The sequence below is a fragment of the Salmo trutta genome, chromosome 3 (genome assembly GCF_901001165.1).
Source record: "Salmo trutta chromosome 3, fSalTru1.1, whole genome shotgun sequence".
NCBI lineage: Eukaryota > Metazoa > Chordata > Actinopteri > Salmoniformes > Salmonidae > Salmo > Salmo trutta.
Window position 1 is genome coordinate 66,317,881 of NC_042959.1, and position 22,208 is coordinate 66,340,088.

Here is a 22,208-nt window from a genome sequence, read left to right on the forward strand (position 1 = left end):
TGTTGTGGTGCAGGCTGATGACACGGGCAGCTTCATCCTTGTTCGGCTGGTGGATAGGTCACAGGACCAAAATGCTGTACTGACAAGAATCAAAAATTGCGTCATCTGCTACGGTAAACACACAGGGACAAAATAAAATATAGTCTTATTTGGTATCAATGTATGTCTTGTTTTTATGGTTAATTCTACTGTAGAACCAATAATCCCCTTGGGCATATATAATAAAGTTTTCTACTACTACTACACTATTACTAAAGCTACTGTACTACTACTAATACACTACTACTGATGCTACTGTACTACTACTACTACTACCACTACTACTACACTACTAATTATGCTACTGTACTACTACTACTACACTACTACTACATTCCTACTACTACTGATGCTACTGTACTACACTACTACTAATACACTACTACTGATGTTACTGTACTACTACTACTACTACTGATGCTACTACTACTGATGCTGCTATTGTACTACTCCTCCTGCTACTGATGCTACTGTACTACTAATACTACTACTAATGATGTTACTGCACTACTACTACTGATTCTACTGTACTACTACAGTACTACTATTACTACTACTACTGATGCTACTGTACTACCGTACTACTACTACTACTGATGCTACTGTACTACTACTGATGCTATTGTACTACTACTACTACTGATGCTACTGTACTACTACTACTGATGCTACTGTACTACTACAGTACTACTATTACTACTACTACTATTACTGATTCTACTGTACTGCTACTGTACTACTGATGCTACTGTACTACTACTGCTGCTGATGCTACTGTACTTCTACTAATTCTACTGCACTACTACTACTACTACTACAGTAGTACTACTACTACTACTACTACTACTGATGCTACTGTACTACTGCACTACTACTACTACTACTACTACTGATGCTACTGTACTACTACTGATGCTACTGTACTACTACTGATGCTACTGTACTACTTCTACTGATGGTGCTACTGTACTACTCCTCCTCCTACTACTGATGCTACTGTACTACCAATAGTATTACTACTGTTCTTCTACTGATGCTACTGTACTACTACTGATGCTACTGTACTACTACTATTACTATGCTACTGATGCTACTGTACTACTGCTACTGTACTACTACTACTGATGCTACTGTACTATTACACTACTACTACACTAGTACTACTGATGCTACTGTACTACTACTGATGCTACTGTACTACTACTATTACTATGCTACTGATGCTACTGTACTACTGCTACTGTACTACTACTACTAATGCTACTGTACTACTACACTAGTACTACTGATGCTACTGTACTACTACTGATGCTACTGTACTACTACTATTACTATACTACTGTACTACTGCTACTGATGCTACTGTACTACTGCTACTGATGCTACTGTACTACTACACTACTACTACACTAGTACTACTGATACTACTGTACTACTACTATCTCTAAGCTCTGGTTCTGTGTGTCCATCAGACCACTGTAAACCAGCCCAGGAGTGTGACTTTACTGACGCTCAGCGGCCCCTGGTGGTGGATATGGACCTGACCCTGGTGGTGGATGGTTCAAGGGAGATCCGGGCCGACCAGTACGCTGGCGTCCAGGAGCTTCTGGGCTCAGTGGTGAAGCAGGTAGCCTGGAGCCCCAAACCCAGCGTGGCTGACGGCCGGGCCAGGGTGGCCCTTCTCCAGACCAGTGGTTCTCTACTCCCCCAGACTTCCCAGGCCGTTAAGGTAGAGTTTGACCTGCAGAAGTACCACAACCACATTGGTCTACAGACACACCTGAGGAGCATGCAGCAGCAGGGAGGAGTGTTGTCTCTGGGGCAGACCCTGGAGTACGCTCTGAGCAAGGTGTTCCTCAAGGCCACCAGGCCCAGGAAGAGTAGAGTGGTGCTGGCTGTGGTGGGGGCCGAGACAGCCCACTGGGACCAGGCCAAGCTGGCCTACATTTCCCAGAAGGCCAAGTGTCAGGGCGTTTCCCTGTTTGTGATCACGGTGGGCGACCATTACAACAGCACCCAGGTGGAGGAGTTGGCGAGCACGCCGTCAGAGCAGCACCTGCTCCATCTGTGGCACGTGAAGGAGTGGGAGAGAGGCTACGCACAGCGCTTCTTCAGAGCCTTCCTCAGGGTCCTCAGCAGTAAGGAACACTAACATGCTTCTTCATCTGGTTGTCTCTTGAAGGAGAGATAATTATGCCAGAACAGATCATACATTTTAACATTTGTATTTATTAGGGATCCCCATTAGCTGCTGCCAAGGCAGTGCTACTGTGTGTCCTAACCCTCTCACTCCCCCCTCTCTATTTCAGAGGGAATGAACAGCTACCCTCCTGCTGATCTCAAACTCAAGTGTGAGCTGATGCTGGGACAGGAACACGGGCAGGGACAAGGACAGGCAGAGTGGGAGGTGTGGAAAGAGGAAGAGGAGGAGGAGTACACAGATGAGGAGTTCCCGGAGCACACTGGTGTATTTCCCACTCAGATAGCTCTTGACCAGGTTGACACTATACATGCCTTCTCCAGGGGAGATGGAGCCACTTCACCTCCCCGGCCACAGACAAACTCTAATGGTAATCAGTAACCCCACATTTATAACACAACTTCTATTTCTCTCTCTCCCTCACGTGTTCCCTCGTATCCCACTGCATGAGTAGTCTCAGTTTGCAACCGCGTACTGCATGTCTTCCATCCCCGTTTACAAACCCGCTTGTTCTGCTTTCAGACCACTGTTAGTTGGATGTCGACAGTGGCGCCAACTGCGGGGACTATGGCCAGCGATGGCACTTTAACAAAACGCTCGGTGCATGCTTGCCTTTTTGGTACGGCAGTTGCGACGCTAACGCCAACTGTTTTAGAACGGAAAACTAATGCTTTGAGATGTGTGGCACTTCCAGTAAGTCCCCCCAGCCCTCTACTGCTACCACCTCTACTGAACATCATGTGGAGGTCATAGATGTAGAGCTCTGTTAGCCACAACCTGAATGACAACGACTGTTGTGATGTTTGTCAAATGCTGAATCATATAATGCATTCTGCATGAGAAGAGAACACTAGTTGTTCTATTTGCATTCTCAAATCAGGAGGCTTTCAGTCGAGAGAATTCTAATGAGCTGAACCCCTAACATTAGTGACTGTAATATACCTTGTTTAAGCAGTATGGCAATTACAGGATTGAAATGACAAAAGTTGTGATGCCATTTTTGTCAGTTGTCATGTTGTCTCATGTTGTTGTGTCAGCTGCGAGGTCATCATTCACAGCACTACGCCAGAGATTTTCTTCTAATGTTATGTGTTCACAGATCACACAACCCTCCTGAGGACAGAGGAAAGTACAGTTCTTAACCAGGGTAAGGACCACATCTCTCTCTAATTGTGTATGCAATAATACATGTGAAAAGACAGCAGGCTCAGGTCTGTACAATAGTGTAAAAGGCATGAGTCTTAACCTTTGGCTTTGTCCTCTCCCCTCTCTCTTTCCTCTCCCCTCTTTCTTTTGTTTTCTTCTGAATCCTATCCCCTTTTTTCTATCTCCCATTTCTCTCCTTTGCCCTGTTACCTCTCCATCCTCTTCCCCAGATGCATGTTTCTTCAAACAGGACAAGGGAGGTTGTGAGAACTACACTCTGAAGTGGTACTTTGACACGACACAGAGCGAGTGCTCCCGTTTCTGGTATGGCGGCTGTGGCGGCAACGGTAACCGCTTCGAGACGCAGGAGGCTTGTGAAGGCCTCTGTCTGAGGAGGAACTCCACACATCTAAAACCCTGATTAGAGTGAATTGACCAGCCAAACAAATTCTCGTTCAAGGTGTGAACATCAAAAGCAGCACTGTCTGTGTAAATAACTCTAGACCTTATCTTTAGCATTTAGTTGTTCTCCTTTTGGGTAAAAATGGAAATTACTGGAACAGAAGTATGAATATTTCTCTATTTTATTCAAGTCTGTTCAAGCAGACCTAAGTAATGGATCTGACTCTCATGCAGTCATGCAACAAACATACATAAGGGCACTGATGCTTTTGTGAGAATGACTTTAAAGCAATGAAATAACCTGTATCGTCTCTTGTGGCTATTTTCCATCATCACAGCGACCAAACCAAGCACCAGGCAATGCACTGTTAACTTCTGGAGCTTGGATGTTAACCATAGATGTAAATTCAGGCTATATGTCATTTGTTGCACTGTGTGTCTGTTTCCTCTAACTTGACCATTTGGTGCTGAAGTGTTGAAAATAAAACTGCACAAATTCCTTAGCGGTCAGTTTATTTTTGATGCTCTTATGACCTTAGTCTACTGATATAGATTCTGAACGGATACTGGGCCAGATTAAGAAATCATAACGATAGCCCAGGCCAATGAAGAGACACACAGATATGTACAATATTAGAAGGAAATACATGTGTATTTATACATACAGTAAGTTACTAAATACAATTTCCAGTTGCACACTGACTCACCTAATGATGAAGATGAAGCCATGGGCTACTCACGGTGATAGGCTATCGCCACGACGACGAGTGCATCGGCTATCTCAAGATGAGCTACTTTTTAAAACAGTGCTGATGTTCACAACAAATTGGGAGTTTATTATTTATTTATATTGGTTTTACAGGCTGATTAGTCTTCTTCAGGTGTATGCATTTGCTTTCCAAACTGTATGTTTTTCCCGCTATATTATTTTTTAATCTGCAAAAGGCAGCAGCAACCTACCATAGAAATATAATCCATAGATGGCTGTTCCCATTCAAATCAGGACTGGCAGCCATTGCTAGTACCCATGAGTTTAACATCAAATTGCCAGGGAAAGAGATTCCAAAATTCTTCTATGGGTTATATGTCTATGGCCACAATGAAACAAGCTGTAACCTATATTTGGTGCATATGCTGCCCAAATTGTGCCCTTCTGACTGTAGGCATACCAGTAGCTGCCCAAATAAAGGAAAAACACCCCTATAAAACACTATGTTGGTGTGGGCTCCTGTGCTGGATTTAAAAAAAATATATATATATTTTTTTATTTGTATTGCCTCTTGGGCCCAGCCCGACTCACACAGTTGACCAGTTACATGTATTTATTATGCATTTAAAAAAAAATGTATTAGTCAGTTACCCAATCAAGGCAGGGCCCCCCAGTTACCCATGTGGGCCCCCTACCTCCTCCCCTCCCCTCCCCTCATTTGACGATTAGCAGAGCGGCAGCAGGCTGTCTACACTCCTTGAGAGCGGCCCCTGAATCATCCCATTGTTAGCTGTTGCAATAAAAATAAAAAATATATAATATATACTGTTAATATTTCCTTATTATTTTTGCTCCCTATTGGGTCCCCTACGGGCCTGGGTCCAGGGGCTTCAGCCCCGGTAAGTCCCTGCATTAATCCTGCCCTGAATGGATTTGCTGTTGTGTTTTGATATACAAATTAAACTTGCGACAATTGTCATCGATAACAGCTATGGTTTGAGAATGTGGACACTGTTCATGCCAAGGGTTGGTTTCAGTCCTGGTCATGGCCTGGTTTGTTAACGTTACAACTTTGAGACTATGAGAGAAGACTATAGCGCTCAATAAACACTAAAAACTATAGAGTTCATAATAGCAGTTCATAAAGAGTTCATTCATCATACCAAACTTTATTGACACTTCTTGAACAGTTGCTTTTGAGCAGTTTAACATCAACAGATATCAGGCATTGCATAATTGTGACTTCAGTGAATGTCATTACAAACAAAGGGTTAACATCTACTCGTATTTTGCGACAGGATTTCCAGAAGCTTCTCTTATATTAATTAGCTTTAAAATATACTATGTACAAAAGTCTACAACATAGATCAAAACTCTGGGGTGAAGAAGTTGAGGACTAGAGTGTATGGTTGGTTGGTTGGTTGGTTGGGTGTGTGTGTGGGTGTGTGTGTGTGTGTGTGTGTCAGCGAGAGTGGGAGGGCCTGAAAGGGGCAGTTTATTTCCAGACTTTGACGATGCCGTCTCTGGACGAAGTGACGATGAAGCCCTGTGTGGTCTGGAAAGTGGCGATGTCAGTGATGATGTCATGGTGGCCCACGGGGAGGGACTCTGGGCCCCTGCGGGGGGCGTCCTCTGTGGCTCCACTCTTCTGTTTGCTGTGGATCTCCTGACAGGACAGGGAATGTAGGTCAATCTCTACCTGTCTTGTGGTTTCTTATTCATTCATGTTTATAACGCTGCAAATAAATTGCTCTCCTGGGGACAGAAATTATGTATTGAACACCTCATTGTAGGACCAGGTGCTTAGAGGAATACACTGAATACACTGCCACCGTCCTATCAGGGCATACCTGTACAACCTCGGTGCCCTCGATGATCTTGCGGCTGTAGAGGACTGAGGGACAGTGCAGCGGTTCATTGGCTCCACCTGCCACGATGTAGGACCTCTCTGGGTAAGCCAAGTCCCAGAACCTGGTAATAACACAGAACACAGTATAGAAATAAGACTTGACTGACAAAACAAACAAGCTAACACCATCCAACACACTTCTTGGCTAAGCCAAATTGTCAAACACAAACTTAAATGTCATCCGGCAAACATACATGGTCAGAACTGGGTTAAATATATCAGAAGGATGGTTAGTCCAGTGGAGAGTACAGCAAACATACATGGTCAGAACTGGGTTAAATATATCAGAAGGATGGTTAGTCCAGTGGAGAGTACAGCAAACATACATGGTCAGAACTGGGTTAAATATATCAGAAGGATGGTTAGTCCAGTGGAGAGTATAGCAAACATACATGGTCAGAACTGGGTTAAATATATCAGAAGGATGGTTAGTCCAGTGGAGAGTATAGCAAACATACATGGTCAGAACTGGGTTAAATATATCAGAAGGATGGTTAGTCCAGTGGAGAGTACAGCAAACATACATGGTCAGAACTGGGTTAAATATATCAGAAGGATGGTTAGTCCAGTGGAGAGTATAGCAAACATACATGGTCAGAACTGGGTTAAATATATCAGAAGGATGGTTAGTCCAGTGGAGAGTATAGCAAACATGCATGGTCAGAACTGGGTTAAATATATCAGAAGGATGGTTAGTCCAGTGGAGAGTATAGCAAACATACATGGTCAGAACTGGGTTAAATATATCAGAAGGATGGTTAGTCCAGTGGAGAGTACAGCAAACATACATGGTCAGAACTGGGTTAAATATATCAGAAGGATGGTTAGTCCAGTGGAGAGTATAGCAAAAATACCTGATTCTCATGTCGGAGCCAGCTGTGAGGAGGAGGGGGTTCCCGTCTGCAGGGCTGCAGTAGATCCCATGGACACTGTGGGGGGACGGCTGCATCTCTGAGAGAGGGGGAGCAGAGCTGGCCCACAGCGTGAACTTCCTGTCCCCCGTCTCCATGTCCCACATGGATACCTCATTGTTGCCCTGGACCGCTACAAAACAGCAACAAAACACACAAATAATAGTTTCATTTGCCCCTCAAAGAAAGGTTTCGTTAATAAAGATAAAAAATATGATGACATCGAGTCTCACCAGCAATGACGGAGGATTGGTAGAGCGGGTGCATGAGCAGCCGTCTGATTCGTGCTCGGGCAGGGTGGGAGTGGTTTGAGATGGGGAGCTGGAACCGCATGTCCCAGCATGCCATAGTGCCGTTGCTTGTACCTGTGTGTGGACGAAACAGAATAGGATTCAGTAGACTCCTGATAAGTGGATGTCAGATAAGTCACAACTCTGTTTAAGTTAAGTTTTCAATGCAGTTTTCAGACGAAATCCATTTACATTTTTCATACACGTAACATGCACCACACAACCCACATCCACCCACGTGCTCACACCAACACCCACGTACCCAGGCAGAGCCAGCACTGGTGCATGTCCACGGTGAAGGAGGTGATGAGGCCCAGGCGGAGGTCGTGGCGGAGGGTCCAGGCGTTGGAGTTGGAGCGCAGGTCCCAGCCCACCAGGGAGCCGTTCACCGTGGCGTAGGCCAGCACAGACTGGGCTCCAGAATTAAAATGGTGGACGTCCACCACGCAGCCGTCATCCTTCTGGTCCAGAAACCTGAGAGGACAGTCGATATAACAGTTAAATGTGGAGTAACTCATTATTACATTGTGGCATCAAAATGATACTGCAGTATCTACTGCATGATCATGATAACTACATGATACTGCAGTATTTACTGCATGATAATGGTAACTACATGATACTGCATGATCATGATAACTTCATGATACTGCAGTATTTACTGCATGATCATGATAACTACATGATAATGCAGTATTTACTGCATGATAATGATAACTACATGATACTGCAGTATCTACTGCATGATCATGATAACTTCATGATACTGCAAGTTCATTGGTGGTGGATGAGGTGAGTTTCCCCCTACTATGTAAAGTGCTTTGTGTACCTCAGTTGGTAGAAAAGCGTTATATAAATCCAATAAATAATAATAATAATTATATCAACTACAGTAAATGAAACCAACTTTCTGCTCAATCAACCCATGATGGATAGTACATACCTGGTCTGAAAGGGGTTCACTTTGGGTGATTTGGGGGGCTTGTTGGCCTCAATGGCCAGGAGCTGGATGGAACCGTTGTCTGAGGCAGCAGCCAGGTAGTGTGACCCCTGACAGAAGGTCAACGTTTTCACGTGGCCCCCGATGCGGGAGTACGTCAGCACTGACCTGTAAGACAGCATCAAAACATTCACACAGGTTGGATTGAGGACTGTTGTTCATTAGTTTTTCCATCAACGTTTTGGTTATTTATAGCAGACGCTCTTATCCAGAGAGACGCTATTATCCAGAGAGACGCTATTATCCAGAGTGACGCTCTTATCCAGAGTGACGCTCTTATCCAGAGTGACGCTCTTATCCAGAGAGACGCTCTTATCCAGAGAGACGCTCTTATCCAGAGAGACGCTCTTATCCAGAGTGACGCTCTTATCCAGAGAGACGCTCTTATCCAGAGAGACGCTCTTATCCAGAGTGACGCTCTTATCCAGAGAGATGCACTTATCCAGAGAGACGCTCTTATCCAGAGAGACGCTCTTATCCAGACTGACGCTCTTATCCAAGTGCATTCCAAGGAAATCTAAGATGGTCAACACAGGTAGAGCACATCTGTGAAAAGGCGAGCTGATGTCTGTTCCTCCTCCGATGCCTTAATACACTTCCATATACAGTGCCTTCAGAAAGTACTCACACCCCTTGACTTTTTCACATTTTGTTGTGATACAGCCTGAATTAGAAAATGTATTAAATTAAGATTTTGTATCCAACACACATACCCCATAATATCAAAGTGGAATTCTGTTTTTAGAATTTTGTTTTAATGAATTCTAAATGAAAAGCTGAAACGTTTTGAGTGCTGGGGAGTATTTCTCTCTGTAATAAATCCCTTTTGTGGGGAAAAACTAATTCCAATTGGCAGGGCCTGGCTCCCAAGTAGGTGGGCCTATGCCCTCCCATGCCCACTCATGGCTCCGCCCCTGCCCAGTCATGTCAAATCCATAGATTAGGGCCTAATGAATTTATTTCAATTGACTGATTTCCTTCTATGAACTGTAACTTAGTCAAATCTTAGAAATTGTTGCATGTTGTGTTAACATTTTTGTTCAAAATAAGAGATATTTCTGTACTCCATTGTCAATAAATTGGCAAAAATCTCTAAAAACATGTTTTCACTTTGTCATTATGATGTATTAAAATATTTTTAATTCAGGCTGTAACACATCAAAATGTAGACTAAGTCAAGGGGTATGAATACTTTCTGAAGGCACTGTATCTAAAGAGGACCTGGTAATGGTATTCACCACCTATATCCTGGTAATGGTATTCCCCTCCTGCTAGATAAACTAGGGTAAGTGTACCTATTAAGCCCACCAAAATCTAAGTTCAGATATTTCTAACATATACTGCCCTAATTTTATACAAAAAGTGGAGATAACATGAAAGATTCATCTCTCATGTGAAGTTTTATAACTTGACTTAAATTATATTATAATACATACAAATATTTATAAAATATGTGCAAAGTCCGGAGTGGGCTTAATGGGTATCAAGTGTACCCTTTAAGCCATGGGTGTTCTAAATAAACCCACCTCTTAAATAATATATTTTAATTAATTTCAAAATGTTCAAAACTGACATTTCTTATGTAAAATTTGATTATATTAATCTCCCATAAAGTTATTCAAATAAACGTATTATTGCTATTCATCATGGTAGTAGCACTCATAACACACACAACTTTCAATGAACGTCTGAAATCTGACATTTGCTGTACTGTTATTCTTGTTAAATTAGTCCAACTTGTCTTCCTAAAGTCTATCTGAAGACTGTTTCAACTCTCCCTCTCTACTATGTATTAAAAAGGTACAGGTGGTGGACCAAAAAACAGATTCACCTGGATGAATGAAAGACAAAATGACAATGCCCCCACCCGAAAATGCATGAGTAGTCGCCCAATAGTCATCTTCTAGTCCCTCATTTGTTATCATTTTTGTCCACCACTTGCAGGTCTTCTATCCCTGATAACCCTCAACCCTGATCTTACTCTTCTCTCTCTCTGCATGAATGACTACCCATCCACCCCAAACGTCTTGGAGAGAGTACAAAGGTTTCTAATTGTTCCTAATCTTGGTAAAGGCAACATGGCTAGATGCACAATATGCAAAACTGTAGTTTGTGTGTTTTAATCAACTTAAATCTGGACAAAAAACATATCTATGTGTAACAGTGTAGGTTCCGTCCCTCTCTTCGCCCCAACCCGGGCTCGAACCAGGGACCCTTGCACACATCAACAACTGACACCCAGCGAAGCATCGTTACCCATCGCGCCACAAGAGCCACGGCCCTTGCAACGCAAGGGGAAACCCTACTTCAGGTCTCAGAGCGAGTGACGTCACCGATTGAAACACTATTAGCGCGAATCACCGCTAACTAACTAGCCATTTCACATCGGTTACACTCACCCCCCTTTTGACCTCCTCCTTTTCCGCAGCAACCAATGATCCGGGTCAACAGCATCAATGTAACAGTGTAGGTTCCGTCCCTCTCTTCGCCAGCATAAGAAAACACATTTTAAATTGGCAGGAAATAGTAATGTATGCTCTTGAAATATGCTATCATGTGCACATAGCAGCACATTAACCTCTTAAGTGATCATACTTTATGTACAATTATCTGAGAGGTACTAAAAATATTTGAAAAATGTGTCTATGTGGAGGCTAACCTCAACACCAAAGGTTTTTTGCAGTGGGAACTTACACATAACTGTCAACAAAATATCTAATTGGTTTAGAATTTAAAAAGGGTAAGAACACAACAACCAGATGAATTAGTTGAAACATTAAATCAGAAGAAAGTGATTTTTTTTTGTATTTATCTAAAGATGGAAGTGGGATTTATGGGTACACCTACACTACAGTCATGGCCAAAAGTTTTGAGAATGACACAAATATTAATTTTCACAAAATCTGCTGCCTCAGTTTTTATGATGTCAATTTGCATATACTCCAGAATGTTATGAAGAATGATCAGATGAATTGCAATTAAATTGCAAAGTCCCTCTTTGCCATGCAAATGAACTGACCAAAAAAAAACATTTCCACATCGATATTTTGGGTCCATGGCCAGGAAACTCCCCAGACCTTAATACCATTGAGAACTTGTGGTCAATCCTCAAGAGGCGGGTGGACAAACAAAAACCCATACATTCTGACAAACTCCAAGCATTGATTATGCAAGAATGGGCTGCCATCAGTCAGGATGTGGCCCAGAAGTTAATTGACAGCATGCCAGGGCGGATTGCAGAGGTCTTGAAAAAGAAGGGTCAACACAGCAAATATTGACTCTTTGCATCAACTTCATGTAATTGTCAATAAAAGCCTTTGACACTTATGAAATGCTTGTAATTATACTTCAGTGGTAGTAACATCTGAAAAAATATTTAAAGACACTGAAGCAGCAAACTTTGTGAAAATTAATATTTGTGTCATTCTCAAAACTTTTGGCCATGACTGTATACCTATACAGATGAATGTACTAATCTGGACCTACCATCACTCACACACACCCATCTGGACCTACCATCACTACACACACCAATCTAATCCAAGTCGGACGTGTGTTTTTGTCTTTGTCCCGTCCTGTCCCGTGTTTATATCGTTTTCTTCGTACAGTTGAAGTCGGAAGTTTACAAATACATTTAAACTCAGTTTTTCACAATTCGTGACATTTAATCCTAGTAAAAATTCCCTGTGTTAGGTCAGTTAGGATCACCACTTTATTTTAAGAATGTGAAATGTAAGAATAATAGTAGAGAGAATGACTTATTTCAGCTTTCATTTCTTTCATCACATTCCCAGTGGGTCAGAAGTTTACATACACTCAATTAGTATTTGGTAGCAATGCCTTTAAATTGTTTAACTTGGGTCAAACGTTTCGGGTAGCCTTCCACAAGCTTCCCACAATAAGTTGGGTGAATTTTGGCCCATTCCTCCTGACAGAGCTGGTGTAACTGAGTCAGGTTTGTAGGCCTCCTTGCTCGCACATGCTTTTTCAGTTCTGCCCACACATTTTCTATAGGATTGAGGTCAGGGCTTTGTGATGGCCACTCCAATACCTTGACTTTGTTGTCCTTAAGCCATTTTGCCACAACTTTGGAAGTATGCTTGGGGTCATTGTCCATTTAGAAGACCCCATTTGCGACCAAGCTTTAACTTCCTGACTGATGTCTTGAGATGTTGCTTCAATATATCCACATAATTTTCCTTCCTCATGATGCCATCTATTTTGTGAAGTGCATCAGTCCCTCCTGCAGCAAAGCACCCCCACAACATTTTTATTCTTATTTCACCTTTATTTAACCAGGTAGGCAAGTTGAGAACAAGTTCTCATTTACAACTGCGACCTGGCCAAGATAAAGCAAAGCAGTGTGACACAGACAACACAGAGTTACACATGGAGTAAACAAACAAGCCACTAACACAATAAACAAGTCAATGATACAGTAGAAAAAAGAAAGTCTATATACAGTGTGTGCAAAAGGCATGAGGAGGTAGGCAATAAATAGGCCATAAGAGCAAATAATTACAATTTAGCAGATTAACACTGGAGTGATAAATGAGCAAATGAAGATGTGCATGTAGAGATACTGGTGTGCAAAAAGAGCAGAAAAGTAAATAAAATAAAAACAGTAAGAGGATGAGGTAGGTCGATAGGGTGGGCAATGTACAGATGGGCTATGTACAGCTGCAGCGATCGGTTAGCTGCTCAGATAGCTGATGTTTAAAGTTGGTGAGGGAAATAAAAGTCTCCAACTTCAGCGATTTTTGCAATTCGTTCCAGTCACTGGCAGCAGAGAACTGGAATGAAAGGCGGCCAAATGAGGTGTTGGCTTTGGGGATGATCAGTGAGATATACCTGCTGGAACGTGTGCTATGGGTGAGTGTTGTTATCGTGACCAGTGAACTGAGATAAGGTGGAGCTTTACCAAGCATAGTCTTATAGATGACCTGGAGCCAGTGGGTATGGCGACGAATATGTAGCGAGGGCCAGCCGACTAGAACATACAGGTCGCAGTGGTGGGTGGTATAAGGTGATTTGGTAACAAAACGGATGGCACTGTGATAGACTGCATCCAGTTTGCTGAGTAGAGTATTGGAAGCTATTTTGTAGATGACATCGCTGAAGTCGAGGATCGGTAGGATAGTCAGTTTTACTAGGGTAAGTTTGGCGGCGTGAGCGAAGGAGGCTTTGTTGCGAAATAGGAAGTCGATTCTAGATTTAATTTTGGATTGGAGATGTTTAATATGAGTCTGGAAGGAGAGTTTACAGTCTAGCCAGACACCTAGGTATTTGTAGTGGTCCACATATTCTAGGTCGGAACCGTCCAGGGTGGTGATGCTAGTCGGGTGGGCGGGTGCAGGCAGCGAACGGTTGAAAAGCATGCATTTGGTTTTACTAGTGTTTAAGAGCAGTTGGAGGCCACGGAAGGAGTGTTGTATGGCATTGAAGCTCGTTTGGAGGTTAGTTAGCACAGTGTCCAAGGAAGGGCCAGAAGTATACAGAATGGTGTCGTCTGCGTAGAGGGGAATCGCCCGCAGCAAGAGCGACATCATTGATATATACAGAGAAAAGAGTCGGCCCAAGAATTGAACCCTGTGGTACCCCATAGAGACTGCCAGAGGTCCGGACAACATGCACTCCGATTTGACACACTGAACTCTGTCTGCAAAGTAGTTGGTGAACCAGGCGAGGCAGTCGTTAGAAAAACCAAGGTTATTGAGTCTGCCGATAAGAATACGGTGATTGACAGAGTTGAAAGCCTTGGCCAGGTCGATGAAGACGGCTGCACAGTACTGTCTTTTATCGATGGCGGTTATGATATCATTTAGTACCTTGAGCGTGGCTGAGGTGCACCCGTAACCAGCTCGGAAACCGGATTGCACAGCGGAGAAGGTACGGTGGGATTCGAAATCGTCAGTGATCTGTTTATTAACTTGGCTTTCGAAGACTTTGGATAGGCAGGGCAGGATGGAAATAGGTCTGTAACAGTTTGGGTCTAGGGTGTCACCCCCTTTGAAGAGGGGGACGACCGCGGCAGCTTTCCAATCTTTAGGGATCTCGGACGATACGAAAGAGAGGTTGAACAGACTGGTAATAGGGGTTGCAACAATGGCAGCGGATAGTTTTAGAAAGAGAGGGTGCAGATTGTCTAACCCAGCTGATTTGTACGGGTCCAGGTTTTGCAGCTCTTTCAGAACATCTGCTATCTGGATTTGGGTGAAGGAGAAGCTAGGGAGGCTTGGGCGAGTAGCTGCAGGGGGGGCGGAGCTGTTGGCCGGGGTTGGAGTAGCCAGGAGGAAGGCATGGCCAGCCGTAGAGAAATGCTTATTGAAATGTTATATTATCATGGATTTATCAGTGGTGACCGTGTTACCTAGCCTCAGTGCAGTGGGCAGCTGGGAGGAGGTGCTCTTGTTCTCCATGAACTTTATAGTGTCCCAAAACTTTTTGGAGTTAGAGCTACAGGATGCAAATTTCTGCTTGAAAAAGCTAGCCTTTGCTTTCCTGACTGACTGCGTGTATTGGTTCCCGAATTCCCTGAACAGTTGTATATCACGGGGACTTTTCGATGCTATTGCAGTCCGCCACAGGATGTTTTTGTGCTGGTCAAGGGCAGTCAGGTCTGGAGTGAACCAAGGGCTATATCTGTTCTTAGTTCTGCATTTTTTGAACGGGGCATGCTTATCTAAGATGGTGAGGAAATTACTTTTAAAGAATGACCAGGCATCCTCGACTGACGGGATGAGGTCAATATCCTTCCAGGATACCCAGGCCAGGTCTATTAGAAAGGCCTGCTCGCAGAAGTGTTTTAGGGAGCGTTTGACGGTGATCAGGGGTGGTCGTTTGACCGCGGACCCATAACGGATACAGGCAATGAGGCAGTGATCGCTGTGATCCTGATTGAAAACAACGGAGGTGTTTTTGGAGGGCAAGTTGGTCAGGATAACGTCTATGAGGGTGCCCATGTTTACAGATTTGGGGTTGTACCTGGTGGGTTCCTTGATGATTTGTGTTAGATTGAGGGCATCTAGCTTAAATTGTAGGACTGCCGGTGTGTTAAGCATGTCCCAGTTTAGGTCACCTAACAGAACGAACTCTGGAGGCTAGATGGGGGGCGATCAATTCACAAATGGTGTCCAGGGCACAGCTGGGAGCGGAGGGGGGGGGGGGGGGGGTCAATAGCAGGCGGCGACAGTGAGAGACTTATTTCTGGAGAGATTAATTTTTTTAATTAGAAGTTCGAACTGTTTGGGTATATACCTGGACAGCATGACAGAACTTTGCAGCCTATCTCTGCAGTAGATTGCAACTCATCCCCCTTTGGCAGTTCTATCTTGAGGAAAAATGTTGTAGTTGGGTATGGAAATCTCAGAATTTTTGGTGGCCTTCCTAAGCCAGGATTCAGACACGGCAAGGACATCAGGGTTGGCAGAATGTGCTAAAGCAGTGAATAAAACAAACTTAGGGAGGAGGCTTCTGATGTTGACATGCATGAAACCAAGGCTTTTTCGATCACAGAAGTCAACAAATGAGGGTGCCTGGGGACATGCAGGGCCTGGGTTTACCTCCACATCACCCGAGGAACAGAGGAGGAGTAGGATGAGAGTACGGCTAAAGGCTATCAAAACTGGTTGCCTAGAGCGTTGGGGACAAATAATAAAAGGATCGTATTCCTGGGCGTGGTAGAATAGATTCAGGGCATAATGTGCAGACAGGGGTATGGTGGGGTGCGGGTACAGCGGAGGTAAGCCCAGGCACTGAGTGATGATAAGAGAGGTTGTATCTCTGGACATGCTGGTTATAATGGGTGAGGTCATCCCATGTGTGGGAGGTGGGACAAAGGAGGTAACAGAGGTATGAGTGGAACTAGGGGCTCCATTGTAAACTAAAACATTAACTAACCTAAGCAACAGTATACAAGGCATATTGACATTTGAGAGACACATACAGCGAGGCATAAAGTAATCACAGGTGTTGATTGGGAGAGCTAGCTAGACAACAACGGGTGAGACAACAGCTGATCAGCTAAAACAACAACAACAACAGGCAAAATGGCGATGACTGGACAGAGAGGGTCGGTTAACTACACACACAGCCCGAGTTCGCAGCTGGGGCCGACAGATAAACAAATAATAAACAGAATGGAGTACCATGATTAATGGACAGTTCAGCAGGCATCAGCTATGTAGCCAAGTGATCATAGGGTCCAGGGGGCAGCGGTAGATGGAACAGGGAGGCCGCGGAGTAGTCGCTACTACGCTAGCACGCGGGCGACACGGCGCTTAAAGTTAGTAGCCCGGGGCTAGTAGAAGCGTCTGCTCCGACGTCCGACGGAGGCCAGTTGGAGGCACAGCGGATGGAGTATTCGTCGGCAGACCAGTCGTGGTGGCGCGGCGGGGCGCCGTGTTGACAAAGGATCCAAGCCAGATGGTGAAAGAGGTATTGTAGATGTAGTAATTTAGTTTGCTAGCCGGGGGATGCGCCTGGCTCATGGCTACCTGGTGCTAGCTTCAGGGCATGGGGCATTAGCCACTATAGCCACTCGGTAGCAGCGGTGATCCGGTGCCAAGGTCCAGAGCTTACGGCAAGGATCCGGTGGAGTAGTGGGTTCTAGCCGTGTTTGGGTGGGGTTGGGGTGAACAACTGAGCAGGCCTGGAGTTGGGCCTCAGGAATAGCTTCGGTACTGGGTAACTCAGTGGGTGCTAGCTAGCTGTGAAGATCAGGAGTAATGGTTCAGGGATTACGGGAGGAATCCGGCGTTGTAGTGGAGAGACAGTCCGATACTGGTAGGCTGGTGAGTATTATCCAAGCTAAAAAAAAGGTCTGGTATCTGTGCAGAAGGTAAAGGCCGCTAGCAGTGGCTAACAATGACTAAATAGCTTGTAGCCAAATTAGCTGGTTAGCTTCTGATGGCTAGGTGGCTCTTGCTATAAGGTCTAAAAATTCTAAATAATAGCGGTTCTGTATCACATTGGGCGAGGCAGGTCACCGGAAGGTATCATTGAGTTAAAATGGAAAGAGATTGAAAATAAAAATCGAAATGTATACAAAAAAGGATGAAAAATACAAAAGTACACGAGAGGACGACCAAAACACGTCTGCACTGCTACGCCATCTTGGGAACATGTTCTTGGGAACATGATGCTGCCACCCCCGTGCTTCACGGTTAGGATGGTGTTCTTCGGCTTGCAAGCCCCTTTTTCCTCCAAACATAACGATGGTCATTATTGCCAAACAGTTCTATTTTTGTTTCATCAGACCAGAGGACATTTCTCAAAAAAGTACAATCTTTGTCCCCATGTGCAGTTGCAAACCGTAGTCTGGCTTTTTTTATGGCAGTTTTGGAGCAGTGGCTTCATCCTTGCTGAGCGGCCCTTCAGGTTATGTCGATATAGGACTCGTTTTACTGTGGATATAGATACCTTTGTACCTTTTTCCTCCAGCATCTTCACAAGATCCTTTGCTGTTGTTCTGGATTGATTTGCACTTTTCGCACCAAAGTATGTTCATCTCTAGGAGACAGAATGCGTATCCTTCCTGAGCGGCATGATGGCTGCGTGGTCCCATGGTGTTTATACTTGCGTACTATTGTTGTACAGATGAATGTGGTACCTTCAGGCATTTGGAAATTGCTCCCAAGGATGAACCAGACTTGTGGAGGTCTACACATTTTTTTCTGAGGTCTTGGCTGATTTTCCCATGATGTCAAGCAAAGAGGCACTGAGTTTGAAGGTAGGCCTTGAAATACTTCCACAGGTACACCTCCAATTGACTCAAATGATGTCAATTAGCCTATCAGAAGCTTCTAAAGCCATGACATCATTTTCTGGAATTTTTCAAGCTGTTTAAAGGCACAGTCAATTTAGTGTATGTAAACTTCTGACCCACTGGAATTGTGATACAGTGAATTATAAGTGAAATAATCTGTCTATAAACAATTGTTGGAAAGATTACTTGTGTCATGCACAAAGTAGATGTCCTAACCGACTTGCCAAAACTATAGTTTGTTAACAAGAAATTTGTGGAGTGGTTGAAAACACACACACACAAATCTGAACCTACCAACTACACACACCAATCTGAACCTGCCAACTACACACACCAATCTGAACCTGCCATCAACACACACAGCCAATTGGAAATATTACAATAAACAATTAACAGATTACAATCACACAATAAACAATTGTTGGAAAGATTACTTGTGTCATGCACAAAGTAGATGTCCTAACCAACTTGCCAAAACTATAGTTTGTTAACAAGAAATTTGTGGAGTGGTTGAAAAATGAGTTTTAATGACTCCAACCTAAGTGTATGTAAACTTCCAATTTCAACTGTACATACAACAATCTGGACCTACCATCTACATACATCAATCTGGACCTACTGTCCACACACACACCAATCTGGACCTACCATCTACATACACCAATCTGGACCTACCGTCTACACACACACCAATCTGGACCTACCATCTACATACACCAATCTGGACCTACCGTCTACACACACACCAATCTGGACCTACCGTCTACACACACAAACCAATCTGGACCTACCGTCAACACACACAAACCAATCTGGACCTGCCGTCTACATACACCAATCTGGACCTACCATCCACACACACACACACACACACACACACACACACACACACACACACACACACACACACACACACACACACACACACACACACACACACACACACACACACACACACACACACACACACCCCAATCTGGACCTACCATCTACACACACACCAATCTGAACCTACCATCTACACACACACACCAATCTGAACCTACCATCTACACACACACACCAATCTGAACCTACCATCTACACACACAAACCAATCTGGACCTACCATCTACACACATACAAATCTGGACCTACCATCTACACACACACACACACCAATCTGGACCTACCATCTACACACACACACACACACCAATCTGGACCTACCATCCACACACACACCAATCTGGACCTACCATCCACACACACACCAATCTGGACCTACCATCCACACACACACACCAATCTGGACCTACCATCCACACACACACACACACACACACACACACACACACCAATCTGAACCTACCAACTACACACACCAATCTGGACCTGCCATCCACCCACACACACACACCAATCTGAACCTATCATCTACACACACACCAATCTGGACCTGCCATCAACACACACACACAAACCAATCTGGACCTACCATCTACACACACACACATAAACCAATCTGGACCTACCATCCAAACACACACACACAAACCAATCTGGACCTACCATCCACACACACAAACCAATCTGGACCTACCATCCACACACACACACACACACACACACACACACACACACACACACACACACACACCAATCTGAACCTACCAACTACACACACCAATCTGGACCTGCCATCAACACACACAGCCAATTGTTGGAAAGATTACAATAAACAATTAACAGATTACAATCACACAATAAACAATTGTTGGAAAGATTACTTGTGTCATGCACAAAGTAGATGTCCTAACCAACTTGCCAAAACTATAGTTTGTTAACAAGAAATTTGTGGAGTGGTTGAAAAATGAGTTTTAATGACTCCAACCTAAGTGTTCTAGGCCCTCTCCTATTCTCGCTATACACCAAGTCACTTGGCTCTGTCATATCCTCACATGGTCTCTCCTATCATTGCTATGCAGACGACACACAATTAATCTTCTCCTTTCCCCCTTCTGATAACCAGGTGGCGAATCGCATCTCTGCATGTCTGGCAGACATATCAGTGTGGATGACGGATCACCACCTCAAGCTGAACCTCGGCAAGACGGAGCTGCTCTTCCTCCCGGGGAAGGACTGCCCGTTCCATGATCTCGCCATCATGGTTGACAACTCCATTGTGTCCTCCTCCCAGAGTGCTAAGAACCTTGGCGTGACCCTGGACAACACCCTGTCGTTCTCCACTAACATCAAGGCGGTGACCCCATCCTGTAGGTTCATGCTCTACAACATTCGCAGAGTACGACCCTGCCTCACACAGGAAGCGGCGCAGGTCCTAATCCAGGCACTTGTCATCTCCCGTCTGGATTACTGCAACTCGCTGTTGGCTGGGCTCCCTGCCTGTGCCATTAAACCCCTACAACTGATCCAGAATGCCGGAGCCCGTCTGGTGTTCAACCTTCCCAAGTTCCCTCACGTCACCCCGCTGCTCCGCTCTCTCCACTGGCTTCCAGTTGAAGCTCGCATCGACTACAAGACCATGGTGCTTGCCTACGGAGCTGTGAGGGGAACGGCACCTCCGTACCTTCAGGCTCTGATCAGGCCCTACACCCAAACAAGGGCACTGCGTTCATCCACCTCTGGCCTGCTCGCCTCCCTACCTCTGAGGAAGCACAGTTCCCGCTCAGCCCAGTCAAAACTGTTCGCTGCTCTGGCACCCCAATGGTGGAACAAGCTCCCTCACGACGCCAGGACAGTGGAGTCAATCACCACCTTCCGTAGACACCTGAAACCCCACCTCTTTAAGGAATACCTATCATCTACACACACACCAATCTGGACCTGCCATCAACACACACAAACCAATCTGGACCTACCATCCACACACACACCAATCTGGACCTACCATCCACACACACACACACACACACACACACACACACACACACACACACACACACACACACACACACACACCAATCTGAACCTACCAACTACACACACCAATCTGGACCTGCCATTAACACACACCAATCTGGACCTGCCATCAACACACACAGCCTCAAGAAAGTCAAGAAAAGTCTCAAGATCCTTCGTAAGAACACTTCTAAAATACGATCCCTTCCGCCATATGCTTCCACCCCAATGTTGGTCTAAGTCTAACCCACCCCAATGATGGTCTAAGTCTAACCCACCCCAATGATGGTCTAAGTCTAACCCACCCCAATGATGGTCTAAGCCTAACCCACCCCAATGATGGTCTAAGTCTAACCCACCCCAATGATGGTCTAAGTCTAACCCACCCCAATGATGGTCTAAGTCTAACCCACCCCAATGATGGTCTAAGTCTAACCCACCCCAATGATGGTCTAAGTCTAACCCACCCCAATGTTGGTCAAAGTCTAACCCACCCCAATGATGGTCTAAGTCTAACCCACCCCAATGATGGTCTAAGTCTAACCCACCCCAATGTTGGTCTAAGTCTAACCCACCCCAATGATGGTCTAAGTCTAACCCACCCCAATGATGATCTAAGCCTAACCCACCCCAATGATGATCTAAGCCTAACCCACCCCAATGATGATCTAAGCCTAACCCACCCCAATGATGATCTAAGCCTAACCCACCCCAATGATGATCTAAGCCTAACCCACCCCAATGATGGTCTAAGCCTAACCCACCCCAATGATGGTCTAAGTCTAACCCAGAGCCACTCCTTAAAGCTGAGATCTGCATAAAGTGAAGCAGCACCACTGGTGGCCGCAGGCGGGTTTATTATTATTATTTTTTTTTTAATGTGGCAGAGGAGCATTCTGCATCGTGGTGAACAAAAATCCGAGTACATAATCTGC

At 44.6% G+C, this 22,208-nt stretch overlaps 1 protein-coding gene and 1 pseudogene across 2 annotated transcripts in view; one reads left to right on the forward strand and one right to left on the reverse strand.

Moving 5' to 3' along the window:
* LOC115184547 (collagen alpha-6(VI) chain) overlaps positions 1–4,287 on the forward strand; it is a 49,310-nt gene extending 45,023 nt beyond the window's left edge. For both annotated transcript variants that reach the window (XM_029745401.1, XM_029745410.1), the window contains exons 35-39: positions 14–113; positions 1,512–2,177; positions 2,349–2,609; positions 3,339–3,386; positions 3,616–4,287. In XM_029745401.1, coding sequence (XP_029601261.1) covers positions 14–113; positions 1,512–2,177; positions 2,349–2,609; positions 3,339–3,386; positions 3,616–3,806 — 1,266 coding nt within the window. In that variant the 3' untranslated portion in view covers positions 3,807–4,287. The remainder of the gene's footprint in view (positions 1–13; positions 114–1,511; positions 2,178–2,348; positions 2,610–3,338; positions 3,387–3,615) is intronic.
* Positions 4,288–5,645: 1,358 nt separating this feature from the next.
* Positions 5,646–22,208, reverse strand: part of LOC115184558 (phosphoinositide 3-kinase regulatory subunit 4-like) — a 29,548-nt pseudogene continuing 12,985 nt past the window's right edge.